The following is an 18,812-nucleotide window of genomic DNA, read 5'->3' as shown; positions in this document are numbered from 1 at the left end:
CATATGTCTCCGTTTGTGTTCTGCAGTATCACAGCTTTAGCATAAACAATTTGTCTACAACAAACACTCCAGAATGGAATGTTGTCTTCCTTTCACACAGCACTGGATGGCATAGGCAGGTCATGCAGGTTTCATGAATGTAGTGACATTTATATGGCTGGGCTGAGCAAATGGAACTATCTGAACAGGGCTTGTTGTAGTCTACAAAAAGAAATCCAATAGTGTGCTACCAGGCAAAGAGAGAGAATTACCGTACAGCCTACCTTTTCATTACCCAGTCACCTGTAAATATTATAACTAGAGCCATGGTATGCTTAATGTTTGGGGTAGAGGGCATAGTTCTGCTGGAGAAGAACATACACTGTAGGTTCACTATGTAAAGCAGCCTGCATATATGTGCTTACCAAAGGGAAACAGTCATGTAATGGTATGCACAATTTGGATAGAATTGAAAGTCCCAATACATTGGACGGTTGGAATCATTGTACCTGTCATCAAATCAGGAAGCAGTGGCAAATATCGAGGAATTTCACTCTTGTCCCATGGACTTAAAAGTTGACGAAGAAAATTACTGAAAGCTGTTTAAGAAAGGTAATTGAACCACACCTTCAGAAAGTATTGTATGGGTGTGGAAATAACAGAGCAATGACCTCCTTTTTTTCTGTTGGAATGATAATGGAAAAACACTGGGAGAAAGGAAGAGATATCTTTGTCTTCCTAGATTTAGAAAAGGCATATGGCAGCTTGCCAAGAGACAAATTGAGGGAATATTTGGTGAGCAGGAACGTGGGTTCAGATAGAAGATGGTTTCTCTCACCGGTTTGATATAATAGAGGAGTGAAACAGAGTAACGTATTGTCTCCACTCCTATTCATTGCTGTGATGTTCATCACAGTGATGATAATGAAAATAAAATCGCATGCTGTGGCGATGTGGGGAAGCAGAGGTACAACAGAAATTAACTACGTGGAACCACCAACTGAAGCAGTTTATCTTAAAAATCTGCCACACAAAAACAATTGTGAGGTCTGTCAGCAGACAAAGGTTGCATGTGAACAATATTCTGGAGGGAGAAAAACTAGAAAATGTTGATCGCTCTCAGTTCGTACCCGGGAGTACTGTACCTTGAGACACCAAGCCTTCACAGATTGCACCAGCACAAATGAGAAAATAACTCCCTTTTACCAAAAGGTTCAAGAGAATGGCTCAAAAAGGAACTTAAAAGCAAGATACCTAGAGGTGAAACGAATGTAGTTTGAGACAGAAAAGTTTACCTGGACAGCCAAAGATGGGTAAGCACTCTTATACGACACATAGGAAACAGGATATTGTTATGATTTACAACAAATGTTGAGATTAGCTCTGCCTTAAGTCATCAGGTGCTCAAGTCTTCATCATTAAAAATATTTAATGTTCCAAACACACACAATGTAGGTTTGTAAAAAAATGATAAAATGTGTCAAAGTTGTCCGTTGAATTGTTGCAACTCTGGTGATAGCATTTTGGTCTACGACCCTATTACTTCCTCAGTTTTAGTTTCAGCAGAATGTATTTTTTTGTACACACAGATATGCAATCATTTTGTGAACTACTTAGGAACAGCCACTCATGTGAAATGGAGTTTTATTTTCATTGCACTTTTATATCACTTGCTTACCAGTTCTGCATTGTGTGCATTTATGATTAATTAGTGTTCTCTGTCGACACACCAGAGATATGCTTCCAGCCTCCACAATACCCTCTGAAGATTGCGACTTTTATATCCTCTTTGTTCAGGTAGAACTATATCTGATAAGAGCCAATGAACTTGCAGTGCATTCTCCATAGTGGAAATTTAAAGTTCTCTAGAACAGGAGAGTTGTTGTTGTGGTCTTCAGTCCTGAGACTGGTTTGATGCAGCTCTCCATGCTACTCTATCCTGTGCAAGCTTCTTCATCTCCCAGTACCTACTGCAGCCTACATCCTTCTCAATCTGCTTAGTGTATTCATCTCTTGGTCTCCCTCTACAATTTTTACCCTCCACGCTGCCCTCCAGTACCAAATTGGTGATCCCTTGATGCCTCAGAACATTTCCTACCAACCAATCCCTTCTTCTAGTCAAGTTGTGCCACAAACTCCTCTTCTCCCCAATTCTATTCAATACCTCCTCATTAGTTATGTGATCTACCCATCTAATCTTCAGCATTCTTCTGTAGCACCACATTTCGAAAGCTTCTATTCTCTTCTTGTCTAAACTATTTATCGTCCATGTTTCACCTCCATACATGGCTACACTCCATACAGATACTTTCAGGAACGACTTCCTGACACTTAAATCAATACTCAATGTTGACAAATTTCTCTTCTTCAGAAATGCTTTCCTTGTCATTGCCAGTCTACATTTTATATCCTCTCTACTTACCATCATCAGTTATTTTGCTCCCCAAATAGCAAAACTCCTTTACTACTTGAGAAATATTTTTAATAGCTTATACAAGGGACAGTTAATAAAATCTCATGCTGTTGCGGTGATGTGGGGAAGCAGAGGTACAATAGAAATTAACCAAGTGGAACCATCAACGGAAGCAGTTGATCTTAAAAATCTGCCACACAAAAACAATTGAGAGGCCTATCAACAAACAAAACGTTACATGTGAACAGTATTCGGAGGGAGAGAACCTAGAAAATGTTGCTTGCTCTCAGTACCTTGGGAGTACTGTACTTTGAGACACCAAGTCTTACACACACACACACACACACACACACACACACACACACACACATTTATTTTTTTCTTTTCAATATCCTTTTACTGTTCTTCAGCATAGTGTCCCTACTTTTCTGTGACTGCATCCCAATGTCTTGGAGAGACTATTATTCTATCCAGAACTCCACTTCTGTTCATCTGACAAATGGCTCAGTTAATGATGGTGGATGTGGCAACACTTTCCATCCATATTCACACAATTTTGGGGCTACAACATTGCCGATATGCTGGCGACCATTGTCACTGGGAGAATGAGTGGCCCAGCCTCGGGCAACTGAGGTTGGGTTTTGTACATTTTTCTGCACATTTTGCATGAAGTTACAATAATACACTGCTGTGACACTTTTTCAACATGGGGCTCTTATGTCGTGATGATTCCTGGGTGATCATAAGCAAAAATCATCATTTGATTGAGGATTTCGAAACTTTCTTTGGATATGGAGAATCTGAAGCTCTTCACTCACCGGATTGTGATTTCAACGCTGGTTCACAGAGTCTGATGTATTTTTCGTCAATAGCAACAATTTGACACAAGAATCCTTGACCTTCATGGTCGAATCGTTGTTTTAGCAAGTTTGCATTGTCCAAATGTTTCTGCCCTCAGGGGCTCAGCATTTGTGTGCTGGGTACAGGCTTGGCAACCCCTGGGTTCCTGAGCTGGGGACTAGTAAGAGCCACGAGTCCCCTTTCACCATAAGCTCTGGGCGTGCATCAGCGACCACCATGCAGCGCAGCGGTAGTACATTGTATGTCTCAGGGAATGGAGATACTGGCTAGACTGCCCGGATCGTGAGAATAGTAAAAACTGCTATAAAAAAAAAAACCTCAATCTCAAGATGTGCTGTGCACTGATGGGCTGCATGGCTGTTGAGGTGGAAAAGTCGTTAGCGGGCAACCTCTGGGGAACCTGCCACACCTCAGTTGCATAAGGCGTACTCAAGCAGATGGGGGGTCTATCTGAGTAGACCCTTGTTTCCTTAGGCTGCTCGTGGGGCCAAGATGGAACCCTGGAAATCGTCTTCTTCTCCTCCCAGTGCGAAGAGTTTACCGCCTGGGAGTATTCACACCCATTTGTACGAGAGAATGAGAGAGGCTAGTTCTCCTGATAGTAAGAATACTTTAGACTTCAGTAACAGGGCACATGGAGTCATGTATAACAATATGTTTCTGGTGATAAAGAGGAACAAGGCAACATTTGAAAAAGTGTCCCCCGTCTATATATACAAGAGTTTGGAAGACCTTACTGGCACCTTAAAATCTATAAAATGACTTCATAATGGCTCATTGTTGGTTGAAACTAACAGGTCAAAGCATGTGGAACTTCTTCAGAAATTTCAGAAACTGTGTGAGTATGATATCACTATTGAGATGCACACCTCTCTCAACTCCAGTAGGGGCATTGTCACATGCCGAGACATCATGGACATCGAGATAGCAGAACTAAAGCAAGAATGGGCATCCCAGGGGATAATTGATGTGGAATAACTGAGAAACTAAAGAGACAGTCACATTCATTGTCACATTCAAATCTCCAACACTGCCTGAACATATTATGACAGGACTCCTTCGACTTAATGTTTGGCCTTACGTTCCAAATCCTATGCAGTACTATAAATGCCAGTGTTTTGGCCATTCAACCATGAGTTGCAGAAGTGAAGCAATCTGTGGGAATCGCAGAAAAGCCGCTCATGACATTGGGACTGACTGCTCCAGTGATCTACGTCAGCAGCTCTGGGAACCACCCAGTCTGGAGCCAAGACTGCCCTGCCTTTGCTGAGGAACACAAATTACAGGAAATAAAAGTGAACAAGAGGACCCACTATGCCAAAGCCAAAAATAAATATAATACAGTGAAATCCCCCTGTCTTTGCTGCCTCATATTCTTCCATGGTGCAGAAGCCTTCCCAAGGGGGACACTTCTAAGCAGACGATGTCTGGTGTGCCTGGATCCACCACAAGCATCTGTAGTTGCATGTGTACATGTGAAGGGGAAAAGACTCGGGACAAAGCAATCCAGGCAGCTGCGCCAGGAGAGACCAACAACAGTTCCACAGCGAGCATCCAGAAGGTATGAGAAAAGCAGAGTGCCTCTCAGCTCCCCCTTTCCCCTCTCATCTTCGAAGGGACATGGTACAGGGAAAGGCTCATGACGTTCGTATCGAAAACTGTCTCAAATGCCATCAGCCATCATTCTTACCTGTCTGACTGATGAGGAGGAAATCATAGGAGTTAGATGCCTTCCATCCAGGCAGCCCCTCCACTCGCCCTCACTCTAAAAGTGTTTCACCTCCGCAGTGCAAAGGTAGCAGTAAATTAAAACCACTTCGATGAAATGGCTCCCATCCTACAGTGGAGCTTAAAGGGGTTCAAGATGCATGTGGAGCAACTCGTCTCTTATCTGAAGATAGACCACTGTGTCTGTGTCTCCAGGAGACTAATTTCCATCAATTGTACACCCCTGAGCTAAGAGGCTGTATCCTACACAAAAAGGATGACCTGAGTGGAGAAGAAAAGGCGTAGGTATTTTCATTAGTACTGACTACCACTCCTCACCCCTCTCTCTCTCTCTCTCTCTCCCTCACGACGACTTTCAAGTAGTTGCCATATCAGTGCACATACATCATCCATTGACAATTTGTTCCCTTTACTTGCCCCCATGTGATGTGCTCGATGAAAAGGCTCTAACCAACCTTATTACCTAAGCTTACCCCCCCCCCCCTTTCATCCTCTGTGATGATTTTAATGCACACAATGTGCTTTGGAGCTCTGCAACTACCTGCCACAGATGTAGAGCAATTGAGAGGCTTCTCATGTGATCATGTGCGTACTTGCTAAATACAGGACAGAGCACACATTTCTGCACAGCAACTGGGTCTTTCTGTCATTGGTCTCTCACTTTGTTCTCCAGCTCTTGCTCACACTGCTCAATTGGAAGTGGTCGATGACTTGCACGGAAGTGATCACTTTCTGATCTGGATTCATCTGCCAGATGGAGTGGAACTCTAAAGGAAATCACCGCGATAGGTGCTCGGTAGAGCAGAATGGACACTTTATACCCAGTTTGAACATTGTGCCACTGTTGAGGCATGGGGGGATCACATTACCAACGGAAGAGGCAACCTGTTCCTTGGTGGAGTGACAAATCCCATTCTGGAGTCAGGACTAGGCGTGCGGCTCTGTGTTGGTTCAAGTGTCAGCCAAGTATAGAGAATTTTGCAGTCTTTCAGGTGGTGAGGGCAAAGTGTCGCCAAATTATTCGAGAGAGCAATAAGAGGTCGTGACAACAGTTCCTGAACATCATTAATAGTTCTATGTAGAGTTCTGTTGTATGGGAGAATTTCTGGGAGAGGGGGGAGGTGCCTCATGGCTGCTGTGATGGGGAACAGCACTCTCTAAATAAATCCAAGGGACATTGCCCAGACAATAATAGCCTATTTTACCACAGTTACTGCAACTACCAGTCAGGATCCAGGTTTCCAGCAACATAGAGCGGTTGCTGAGAGGTGCAGTTTTGACTTCTGGTCCATCTCTGATGAAGATTACTACTGCCCATTCTCCATGTGGGAGCTGGATTCTGCATTGTCTGCAGCTCGTGACACATCCCCTGGTCATGACAGAATCCATTACAGTATGCTGTGGCACCTCAAAAGGTGAAACAAAGATATCTTCCTCGCACTTTTTAATGCCGTTTGGGCGTCAGGTCACTTTCCCAACTTGTGGCATGAGGCAATTTTAATTTCTCTCTTAAAAGCTGTAGTTTTGCCCTCACTAGTTGTGTAGGAAAGACCTTGGAGCGGATGGTCAACCTCTGTTTTGCCTGGACCTTAGAATCCAGGCACCTCCTTATCACTTTCAGTGTGTCACTGGGAAGCATCGCTCCACCTTTGATAATCTGACCGTACTGCACCTTTGATAATCTGACCATACTGGAGGTGGCTATACAACAGGCTTTCCAACGCTGGCATCACCTTCTAAGTATATTTTTTTACATTGAGAAGGCTTATGATGCTACTTGGAGACATCTTATCGTTTAGCAGCTTCACGAATGGGGTTTCCGTGGTTGTCTTCCCATTTTTATTCAGTCCCTCTCGCCATGATATTTTAGATACCGAGTCGGTGATGTCCTGTCTGATCGCTTTGAGTAGGAGAATGGTGTCAATCAATGTAGCATTTTAAGTGTGACTCTCTTCACCATAGCTGTTAATAGCATTACATCCATAGTGAAAAGTCCTGTCCAGTGTTCTTTGTTTGTGGCTGACTGCTCTCTGTTTTGCTCTTCTTCAAGCCTCGCAGCGACAACATGTCAGTTGCAACTAACTCTTTGACATTTGGATGAATGGGGGCAGAAGAGTGGTTTTAAGTTTTCCACTGAGAAGTCTGTGTGTGAAACTTCCTGGCAGATTAAAACTGTGTGCTAGACCGGGACTCGAACTCGGGACTTCTGCCTTTTGCAGGCAAGTGCTCTACCTGGTGGAATTAAAGCTGTGAGGACAGGACGTGAGTAGTGCTTCGATAGCATTTGCCTGCGAAAGGCAAAGGTCCAGAGTTTGAGTCTCGGTCCGGCACAGTTTTAATCTGCCAGGAAGTTTCATATCAGTGCACACTCTGCTGCAGAGTGAAAATTTCATTCTGGAAGTCTGTATGCGTTCTTTTTAACTGTTCTCGTTACATTTTAAATTGTGAAGGAATTCGTTTGTCCACTGGGGCATTCATAACAAGCCCCATACCAAACCTCTGTGCCGAGGTTGGTGAACTGCTACTTCACATCAGGCGATGGTTACTTACGATGCACCAGGCGTATAAAATACTGTCCACTCTATGCACACCCGCCTACCATACCATTGCTCAGACTCCACTGGAAAGGCTTTTTTGTAACTGGCATTAGGCAGCAAGGCCCTATGGGATTCGTTCTCAGGATTGCCTTCTCTGTTACCTTTGTTTTCTGGGCTATTTTATCTTCCTGCTTTGTGTATTTTACCAACACTCATCTCAATCGGTTTTTGGGCGGACACTGAAGACCTTGCTGCCGTGCACACCATACCAACATCTCTAATCCACTTAAGAGCTTTCTGCTTCTCTTCAGCAGTCAAACCGTGTGGGACCCATCTCGCAGAAATTTTTCTTTTCTAAAAGTCATTATTCAGAATATGGAATACTGATGGAGGAATTCCTGTGGCTTCAGAGAATTCCTCACAAGTCGCATTGCGATATTCTGCAACATTTGCCGCAAGTCTCACACTTCATCTGTTGACAGTTTTGACCTTTTTGGGTCTTGAATTATTGTGTATGCTCATACGACCACCATGAAAATGATTAACCCAATGTTTGAAAATGTTCTGTGGTCCACTCTAAACTCACCACAAACTCTACTTAACACACTGTGGATTTCTGTCAGGTTTTTGCCACATAAAGTTTCGATCTTGATGTACGACCTCTGATCTTCAACAGTCACAGTACCCGAGACCCTTGCAGGGTCCATTTCTACGTCTTGTCAATTTTATGTTAGAGTACACAGCAAAAAAACAAAAACAAGTGCTTCTTCCTCAAGCTCCCAGCTACTTATGACTTGATTTTCATCAGTGTTGCATCAAACAACACACAGTAATACCACCGTGTGAATTATTTATGAAACATCCCTTGTAAAAATAGTGCCACTTCATTCTATTTGTCTTGTACTGTCAGTACTGACATTTATTGAAGTGTTTCAGAACTTTTAGTAATGTACTGTAAGTTCATCAGTAACATATGGTGCAGGGGTGTCCAATCTTTTAGTATGCCTGGACCTCACTGGAAGAAGATGAGTATTTTTGGCCACACATAATATACTTAACACTAACAATATCCGCTGGGGGAGGGAGGGGGGGAGGGGAGATGGACCAATGGGAGAACAATACCATGTGGTGTGAGTTTCAGATTGAAAATATTCAATTCATTGTAACTTTACATAAATGTAATTTTTTTTCTCTCTCCTGATCATGTGACTTATTGGGCCACATTGGTACTTGCTTTCGGCAGCATGCGGGTTGCAGGTTGGACACCTCTGGTTTAGTACAAACCATGAAGGTATGCAAATAATATTATGAGATTTGAATGCACTAGGGTACATGAATAAATGAAGACAATAGCTGAAGAAGGTTAAGTATGAATATTTCTAGCAAAATAGTGAAATGCTATTGAAGAGATGAAAACTTTAGGTGGCTTCCAAAGTAAAAGTGAAGCAGCTGAATATTGTGTTTAACAATAATTGTTTCATTTTATTTTTAATTTCTGTTTCAGCTCGCAACAGTAATTATGACGTCTTTGAAGCCGTAAGCAACAATTTGCAACAGATTGATCAAGCTGTATTCAATTTAAAACAGCTGTTTAGAGATACAGTAAACAAAGATGTTGAAGAAAATGTTAATCTCTTGAGTAACACCGTGGCAAAGCTGAAATCACTTCTGATGATTAGTGATGGTGAAAATTTCTGGCAGGATTCTTCTATGTCAAATACTGTGATAAAGGGTGAAAATCAGTTAGAGAAAATAGATACATCAATAAGTCCTTCAGAGACATGGAGAACAGAAAGGAAATATGATAGGCATCACCATGTAAGAGTAAAAAAGTCTGTAAGATTCATCTTTACGGACAGCCAACAGCAAATAGAAGATAGCTGATAAATTCCTGGCCTGTATTGTTAACTGAAAATTTGCACATATCAGATAACTGTCATGCTTGTAGTTTTAACTCTCAGGAGGACTGTACAGCATTGAAAGTGATAAAGTTAAAACAGTCGTAACTTATTTTTCTTAACTCAACTGCAGAGTGTTATTTTCGTTTGTATATCTTCTGGTAGATCTGGGATAGATTTTCCCCATCAGTGACTTTGTATAAAATGTACAAATAAAAATATTCTTTTAATTACTTTCATTGTTAAATATTTGCTTTACTGTTGATTGTCTATTTTGGACAGAGCTTTGAAAGAGCTACGTTGAAACACAGTCCCTGGGGTAGGTGAAATTCCCTCAGACTTATTGAGGTCTTTGGGAGAATGTACCATGACAAAACTGTTCCACCTGGTATGCAAGATATGTGAGACAAATTAAAAACTCCCATACTTACAAAAGAATGTAATAATCCCAACTTCAAAGAATGCAGTTGCTAAAATATGTGAATATTATGGAAACATAAGTTTAATAAGTCTTGGTTGCAAAATACTATACTTAAAAAGGCATGGAAAGACTGGTAGAATCTGACCTACTGAAAATCAGTTTGGATTCTGGACAACTGTAGGAACACCTAAGTTAATACTGACTCTATGACTTACCTTAGAAGATAGAATAAAGAAAGCAAAACCTACATTTATAGAATTTGTAGAGTTAGAGAAACTCTATGATACTTTGACTGGAGTACAGTCTTTGGAATTCTGACAGTATTAGACATCAAATAAAAAGTTAGAGCAGCATATCATTGAAAGTTACCTGCAGCAGATTTTGATTCACAGGTGCGCACTTTCAAACACACTGGCTATATTCTCATTATAGTAGTGTTTTTCATTTTACTGTCAAGTTAGTCTCTTTTCCACATAAGGCTTTTTCTTACATTCTCTGCTTCCCTTGAATCTAAGCCCATCACATTCTTAGATATGTAGGTGGTGCAAAACAATATTTGAGCTTTTTATTTAGTGATAATGTCTTGTATCCAGCACCTTTGAATCATTCAACACAGTGCTCAAGGTGGGTATTTGTCAGTGTGTGTGTATACAATTATTTTTTTCACTGTATAAATACCAGATGAAATAAATGACCAAAATTGAAATCTGAAGTAGTATAGTGTTGGTGTTACAGTGGTCAAGGCACTGAACTTGCATTTGGAAGGAATGTCATTAAAATACTATCCAGACTAAGGTTTATGTGGTTTCCCTAAATTGCTTGTTAAGTCCCAGGACCAGTCCCTTTGAGAAGGACTCGTGTCAATTTCCTTTCCATCTTTTTTTAATCTAAGCTTGTATTCCTTCTCAAAGTACCTTGTCATTGAAGGGTTGTTAAATCATAATATTGCCTTCTTCTGATATAGATCTGTCAGTACAGTAAATGAGCTGAGTTTCAAAGCAGATGAAGGCTCCGATGATACATTTTGGCATAATTAAGTAAAAGGAAGCTACTTTGCCACATCCTGGGAAAGGGGAGCTCATACTACATGGAATAAGTGCTAGGATAAAGAAAGAAAAAAAGGAACCTGAACTAAGCTTCTCATGTGGCGACATATCTCATCGTGATTGATGTTGATGTATATTGTTGCTACCCACTTCTGTTTTACTGTATTTAATGCTATATGGTGAAGACCAGAAGTGTCTACTTAAAAAACACAAAACAGTATCAGACTCTCATCTTGATAGACTTTTAAGCCAATCCTTTAATGGTAGAAAAGTCATTTGAGAAACAGGGAAATTAAGGAAGTAAATATTATGCTTCGAAAAAAGTTGCACCACTTTTTGGATCATCAGGTATGCATGCATCCGTGAGCACACGTGTGTCACATGGAACAGTGGCCTGTAAAAGTATAAATTCATATTCTTTATGTTAGTCATTCATAGACAAAAAATAAAGCCCTACAAACTGAAAAGATAGTGCAAGGTGAAGATGGAAGTTAAAATAGTTGATGAAGTATAGAAGTGAGGGATCTGAGAAAAAGCACAGTAATGTGTCCAACTTTTTTGAAAATACTTGTTTTATTGTAAGCCATATTTTCTTTGTATGTTGCCATGTACTTTATGGAAAGGTCATCAGGTGTTTCACTTATGCTTTTTTCATTTCGTCTGAAATGGCAAGTTCCCACAATATGGTATTACTTTCCCTCCATCGTCATAACTCGAAATTCTTTCAGTAAGTAAAGTATCATCTTGCAGTGATTATTCACACAAAATCATTCATTAAACAACTTTCACAATAGTCTTCTTGCCAAAGAACAATACATGAAAGACATTATTTTAATCATGAACAAAAAAAAATCATATTTTAACACAATTTCAATAATACCACAAAATTACTTGAATGGGCTTATCCTACGGTGCTGTCCAATATCTCACAATAATTTTCTTGCCAGAAGAACATTACATGGAGTACAATATTTTATCATGAAAGAAAAAATCATATTTTAACACAATTTGAATAAAACCTTAAAATTATTTGAATGGGCTTATTCTAAGATGATGTCCAACATCCTAAAGGTTGCATGCAGGGACCGTAATTGCTGATCAAATTCTCAACATCAGCCTTAGTCAGTCACAATTTGTGGCAGGACCACAAACAGTATGTAAAAAAAATACACACAATAGGTTTACAGCTTTTTCTATTACCCGTACTTAAATTATGCAGAGGAAGGGGAGGGATTATGTTTTCTGCACTACTGCTTACAGAAAGTAACAGAATAACAGCACTGTTGAACTGAATGGAAGGACTATAAATGATGAGTCACAGATAGAAAATACATTTAATAACCATTTCTTAAATACAGTAGAAAATATAGGGCCAAATAGTTAAAGAGAAGACTCACTGTAGTATATTAAAAATAATTCTTATAAAATCCAATCATATGAATGTATCACATCCTTCTGAAATTAAGAAAATTATCTATTCTCTCATAAATAAGAGTTCATCTGGATTTGATGGTGTTTCCAGTAGAGTCATAAAGATTTGTTCCCATATAATAAGTCCTGCCTTAAACGAGATATGTAATGCATCACTAACTCAAGGAATTTTTTCCAAAGAGACTGAAATAAGCAGTTGTCAAACCTTTCCTTAAGAGAAGTGACAGGATAGATGTCAATAACTATTGACCTGTTTCACTACTGACATCATTTTCCAAACTTTTTTAGAACACGTTTTTTCTAGAGTACTATCTCACCTGAGCAACAACATCCTCTGTAAATCTCAGTTTGGATTCCAGAAGAGTTGCTCAAATGAGGGTGCCATTTACACGTTCACTCACCAATTGGTATTTTTTGCGACCTCTCCTAGGTAAACTTAAGTTTCATGGGATTGTTGGCATAGCCAGCCAGAGGATAATTTCATATCTAACTACAAGAATGCAAAAACTCATACACAGAAATTTAACCATTACAGCCCAGAGACATTATTCCAACTGGGGAGAAATCACATTTGGGGTTCCCCAAGACTCAATCTTAGGTCTGCTGTTGTTCCTACTTTATGAAAGCAATCTTCCATCTAATATGCAACAAGCAGAATTAGTTGTTTTTGCAGATGACACTAGTATTTTAATCAGTCCAAGCATACATACAGCAACAGAAGAAATGGTAAACAATGTTCTTAAAAGTAACATTGACATTTTCTGTAACTGGTCTAACCCTCAATTTTAAGAAGGCATGGCATATTCAGTTTTGCTCATGTAGGAGTACTACTCCAGTGACACATGTAACACATGGTGATGAAATAATAAATGGGGTGGCAACTTAAAAATTCTTAGGGAAACATGCTGTACAAATAATATGTAGTGCTCATCCACAGTCACGTTGTAGGCATCTGTTTAAGGAGTCGTGCATTTGGACTGTTGCTTGACAGTACATTTGTTCCCGAGTGGAACTTGCTTTAAATAATCCACTGCAGTTCAAAATGAACAATGAAGTACATAATTACAATACCTGAAGAAAAAATGGCATTCATTACACCACATTAAAGATGTGTTGTCCAAGGTGCAACAGTGGGTTGTGGCAGCAACAGGAACCTCTGCAACAAAAGGGGCTGCTTGCTCACGCATGTGCAGTTTGAGTTCGGGTTGCAATGTGCGGCTGGTGCAGGTCCCGTTGCAGCAGTGCACCAGTGACTAGAGCTGCGACGGAAGCCGTGCAACTGAGGGGTTCCACTTAGTGTTATCGCATGATGTCCACGCAAAGAAGAACTACAGTGAGACACTGTGAGTTAGTCTTTGAGCATCTGTGTCTTGAGGTTTAAAACATCATAAGCACAAGGGCACTTTGTTCCACCACCATCACAGTTGGAAAACAGCTGTATGGTCAAACTTTCCTTTGGTTGTTCAAGGAACTGGAAATAAATGGGAGAAAGTTTGTTGACGAATGCATACAGTACTTTCAGAATTCTGCCGATGTATTCTGTATAGATTCAGAAGGAAAGTACTAGAGATGGGAAAATTTCTCCTGTCGCTACAGACTGAAAAAATATAATTAAGGTAGTACACTTTTATTTTTAATAGGTATGTATTTCATGGCATTTAAGTGATACTTTCAAGAACATATGGGGAAACATTAGGGACTCATGCTGTAGAAATAGAAGAGAGAGAATGCTTGGAACAGAATGAAATGCCTCAGTGAAACCAAAGAAATGGGTTCTGTATGATCACTGGGTTTTCCTGGGTACAGTTCAACATGAAAGACAATAAGTAAATTTCTTGATTTTAAGCATACTACTTTCCTCTGACAGTAGTTTCCACTTCTTTGGCTTTACGAAAATAAATTTGGGCTGTTAAAGCATTTGCAGGAAGTTTGACAGGCCTAAATTTCATTGAATCCTCATGTCTCCCTAAAGCAACAGCAGTCAATGTCTTACGTGATGTTATTAGTCAGCTTAATTACAGATTTTCCGTTACATTTCACTACCGTAGCTCTAATGATGATATGTTTTACTGGTTTGTAAACAGAGCTAAAAAATTCTGTTTTTCTAAAATCTTTCCTTTCTCAAAAAGTACTACTCCTACAGCTACAGATTTCTACTTCTGTTTCATTACAGCATAGAAATCATACAAATACTAACACTAAATTATCCTGTTTTTCTGACTAAAATGTTACCTTTCTCGAAAAGCACTGCTCTGGCACCTATGGAATTTCTTACTACTGCATAGAAATCATATAACTACTGCCTACTCATTTTGTCAAACAAAAATTTTCCCCGATAAATTTGGTGGTAGAATTTCTCTGTTTCATTTCGCAATAACTCCTGATTGGCAACAGTTAGACCCAGTTTGAATCCTGATTCATTACAAACAAGACATGGTGGAACCAAATGTCTAATCAGGATTCATCTAAGTGTTTCCAGTCGGCAGTTATGGAACAAAATTGACCAATTTTGCCACCGAATTCAGCGGGCAAAAATAATCTTATTATTTTATCCCTTTTTGATTGGATAACAGTGCGACTTTCTGTAAATTATACTGTAGGAAATACTGCAAACAGCCACAAGTTTTCTAGAAATGATTTTATTATACCATGACCAGTTTCAGACCTGAGCCCATCAGCAGATGGTAGTGTTGACTTCTTTTATACACTCCTGGAAATGGAAAAAAGAACACATTGACACCGGTGTGTCAGACCCACCATACTTGCTCCGGACACTGCGAGAGGGCTGTACAAGCAATGATCACACGCACGGCACAGCGGACACACCAGGAACCGCGGTGTTGGCCGTCGAATGGCGCAGCATTTGTGCACCGCCGCCGTCAGTGTCAGCCAGTTTGCCGTGGCATACGGAGCTCCATCGCAGTCTTTAACACTGGTAGCATGCCGCAACAGCGTGGACGTGAACCGTATGTGCAGTTGACGGACTTTGAGCGAGGGCGTATAGTGGGCATGCGGGAGGCCGGGTGGACGTACCGCCGAATTGCTCAACACGTGGGGCGTGAGGTCTCCACAGTACATCGATGTTGTCGCCAGTGGTCGGCGGAAGGTGCACGTGCCCGTCGACCTGGGACCTGGGACCGGACCGCAGCGACGCACGGATGCACGCCAAGACCGTAGGATCCTACGCAGTGCCGTAGGGGACCGCACCGCCACTTCCCAGCAAATTAGGGACACTGTTGCTCCTGGGGTATCGGCGAGGACCATTCGCAACCGTCTCCATGAAGCTGGGCTACGGTCCCGCACACCGTTAGGCCGTCTTCCGCTCACGCCCCAACATCGTGCAGCCCGCCTCCAGTGGTGTCGCGACAGGCGTGAATGGAGGGACGAATGGAGACGTGTCGTCTTCAGCGATGAGAGTCGCTTCTGCCTTGGTGCCAATGATGGTCGTATGCGTGTTTGGCGCCGTGCAGGTGAGCGCCACAATCAGGACTGCATACGACCGAGGCACACAGGGCCAACACCCGGCATCATGGTGTGGGGAGCGATCTCCTACACTGGCCGTACACCACTGGTGATCGTCGAGGGGACACTGAATAGTGCACGGTACATCCAAACCGTCATCGAACCCATCGTTCTACCATTCCTAGACCGGCAAGGGAACCTGCTGTTCCAACAGGACAATGCACGTTCGCATGTATCCCGTGCCACCCAACGTGCTCTAGAAGGTGTAAGTCAACTACCCTGGCCAGCAAGATCTCCGGATCTGTCCCCCATTGAGCATGTTTGGGACTGGATGAAGCGTCGTCTCACGCGGTCTGCACGTCCAGCACGAACGCTGGTCCAACTGAGGCGCCAGGTGGAAATGGCATGGTAAGCCGTTCCACAGGACTACATCCAGCATCTCTACGATCGTCTCCATGGGAGAATAGCAGCCTGCATTGCTGCGAAAGGTGGATATACACTGTACTAGTGCCGACATTGTGCATGCTCTGTTGCCTGTGTCTATGTGCCTGTGGTTCTGTCAGTGTGATCATGTGATGTATCTGACCCCAGGAATGTGTCAATAAAGTTTCCCCTTCCTGGGACAATGAATTCACGGTGTTCTTATTTCAATTTCCAGGAGTGTATTTGTGTCACCTCCTTTACTTATTATAGGAGGACTTTTCAGGATGACACAAATGTAAGAGAAGTCAACGCTACCATCCGACGATGGGCTGAGGCCGATACTAGTAAAGATATAATAAAATCATTTCGATAAAACTTGTGGCTATTTGCTGTACTCCCTAAAGTTTAGTTTAAAAATAATCTTTCTTGAGGGGTACTCAAATCACTAGGAATTTTTTTCCCATCTCGTATTATTATTATTCCTGTGATTGTTATGATATAATGAAATGATATTTAAAATTTAATAGCAGTAGACTTTGCAGTTTTAGAGAAAGGAAACATTGCAGTCGGAAAAACAGAATTATTTAGCTCTGTTTACAAAACAGTAAAACGTTAAATCTTTAAAAGTATTAGAACTAGAGCAGTGAAATTTTAACTATAAACTCGTATTTCAGATCTCGAATTACATCACGTAAAACATTGACTGAAATATTGTAACTTAGGCGACACATGTGGGTTCGACAGAATTTAGGTGTGTCTCTAAACTTTCTACAAGCACTGTATTGATGCAGCTGATAAACTAAAGGGGCTTTACAGAAAAAATGTGCATTTGTAATTAATTCACTAAACTGTTCTTCATTACTAGACAACTCAACGTACTTCACCATTCTGCAGACTTGGCTTGGAGTTTCCATCATAAGTGGCCGTGATTTCTTTTATAAATTTGAAAACTGATCAAAACACTTTCCATTATAAATTTCAATATTTTTATCAAACAAAAATTTAACAGATTCTACCACACAAGTACATGATAACATAATTCAGTAACTGAAGAAAAAGCATATAAATTGTTGATGAGATGTGATGTAAACCAAAAACAAAAGATCCTAATTCCCAAAACTAAAAAATATGAACATTTGCAAAAAAAAAAAAAAAAGTGTTTGTGGACACTACATTAAATGCGAAAATGTGTACATGTGCGCATAAATGCAAATGAATGTTAACTTCTAATATAGTAGCACATTTATAAGGATTTGGTGTAGCACTATGGGCAACAATGGAGTTACTTGTATAGTTTCGTGTTTCCTTGCTATAGTTATGGGTCTCTACAATAGCAGTAGCTATCAACATTCAGTTGTATTTCAGTCTTGTGTATTCCTCTTGCTATTTTATAAATCTGATCAATAACAGAACCTGTAGCCTTGGCTATATTGTGCAAAGCAAGAAGTGTCTGTAAGGGATAACAGTTGAGGAATGTCAGAGTTGAGGTTAGTGAGTTTTGCTGCTTTAGGCCTAACCCCGTCCTGCAATTGTAACTAAGTGGAACCAGCAGTCACTGAGCTGTGGCTGTATTAATTGTATATCACAAAGCATGATTAGTAGGCCTATAATCACTGTTCCACATCTGTGCATTCTGGTTCATATAACTATCTGTGCTATGTTGTGTTATCTTTTTTAGAACAGCTTGAATCTTCTGAAGTGTGTGGACTACTGTCTTCTAAGGATTACACCCTCAGCCATCTACTTTGATGTGTGATGTTAGGGAGGAAAAAGAAAAATTAAATTTACAGTACTTAGACAATCTTGGTCAGTGTTTCTGTGTTGCCTTCTTACAGTCTCTGATCCTGTTTCTACAAAGACACACACAACAGATAGCTTCATGTTTTAATCTATGTGTGCATGTGAAAACCTCATCTAGAATCTACATGCTACAAAAATATCCATAGCTCAAAAACTCTAGACATCAGATATTTTTGTGTGTACCTGTGCACCACAAATCAGTTGCTCACAGGTGAGTAATTGCCTGTCTTCAGTTTTTGTTGTCAGGTCCTTGTAATTTGTAATTGGTTGCACATTTAGGTTACATATTAAGAACTAATAACCATCATATGTGGGTGGAGGACTAAGAATGTGTTGGTGGCAGGTGCATGTAGAGGAGAGACAGGGATGATGACTGGATTCAAATACTTGAGATCACAGTATTTTCTGTTGGAAGGGGGCACCACTTGATAGCAAATTCGTGTGTAGGACAAAAATCCCTGTAGAATCAAACCTGATGAAGATTTGTATGTGTCAGAGGGTGTATGCAGTTGCAAGATTACATGCAGTTGTAAGCTGTTACGTTTAGTTGATCCCACATGGCTCCACTGGAAAGCTCATGTAATTTACAGTTGTTTTGTCAGTTGAAATGGAAAGCTTGCTAATCACAGGTCGCATATTATGCCAAACGTCAGAAACTGATAACACAGTTTCTCAGTGGCTGAGGATTGTGCCATTTAAACATTACTTTAGAAGCAGCAGTGAATCTCTACCAGATGCCAAAAGCCTTATGTGTGTTGTTTTAGACCATAAAGAATGAAATCATGCCTTATTTAATGTTTAGTATGGTCTGTT

At 40.7% G+C, this 18,812-nt stretch overlaps 1 protein-coding gene across 4 annotated transcripts in view; it reads left to right on the top strand.

Moving 5' to 3' along the window:
• The window catches only part of LOC126263648 (kinesin-like protein KIF14), a 305,750-nt gene extending 296,101 nt beyond the window's left edge, over window positions 1-9,649 (top strand). For all 4 annotated transcript variants that reach the window (XM_049960751.1, XM_049960750.1, XM_049960752.1 and 1 more), the window contains one exon: window positions 9,023-9,649. In XM_049960751.1, the coding sequence (XP_049816708.1) occupies window positions 9,023-9,402 (380 nt within the window). In that variant the 3' untranslated portion in view covers window positions 9,403-9,649. The remainder of the gene's footprint in view (window positions 1-9,022) is intronic.
• The last annotated feature ends 9,163 nt before the right edge of the window (window positions 9,650-18,812 follow it).

Source organism: Schistocerca nitens, chromosome 6, assembly GCF_023898315.1.
Source record: "Schistocerca nitens isolate TAMUIC-IGC-003100 chromosome 6, iqSchNite1.1, whole genome shotgun sequence".
NCBI classification, from domain to species: domain Eukaryota; kingdom Metazoa; phylum Arthropoda; class Insecta; order Orthoptera; family Acrididae; genus Schistocerca; species Schistocerca nitens.
Note: the sequence above shows the minus strand (reverse complement) of the source record. Positions and strands in the feature narration are given on the sequence as shown.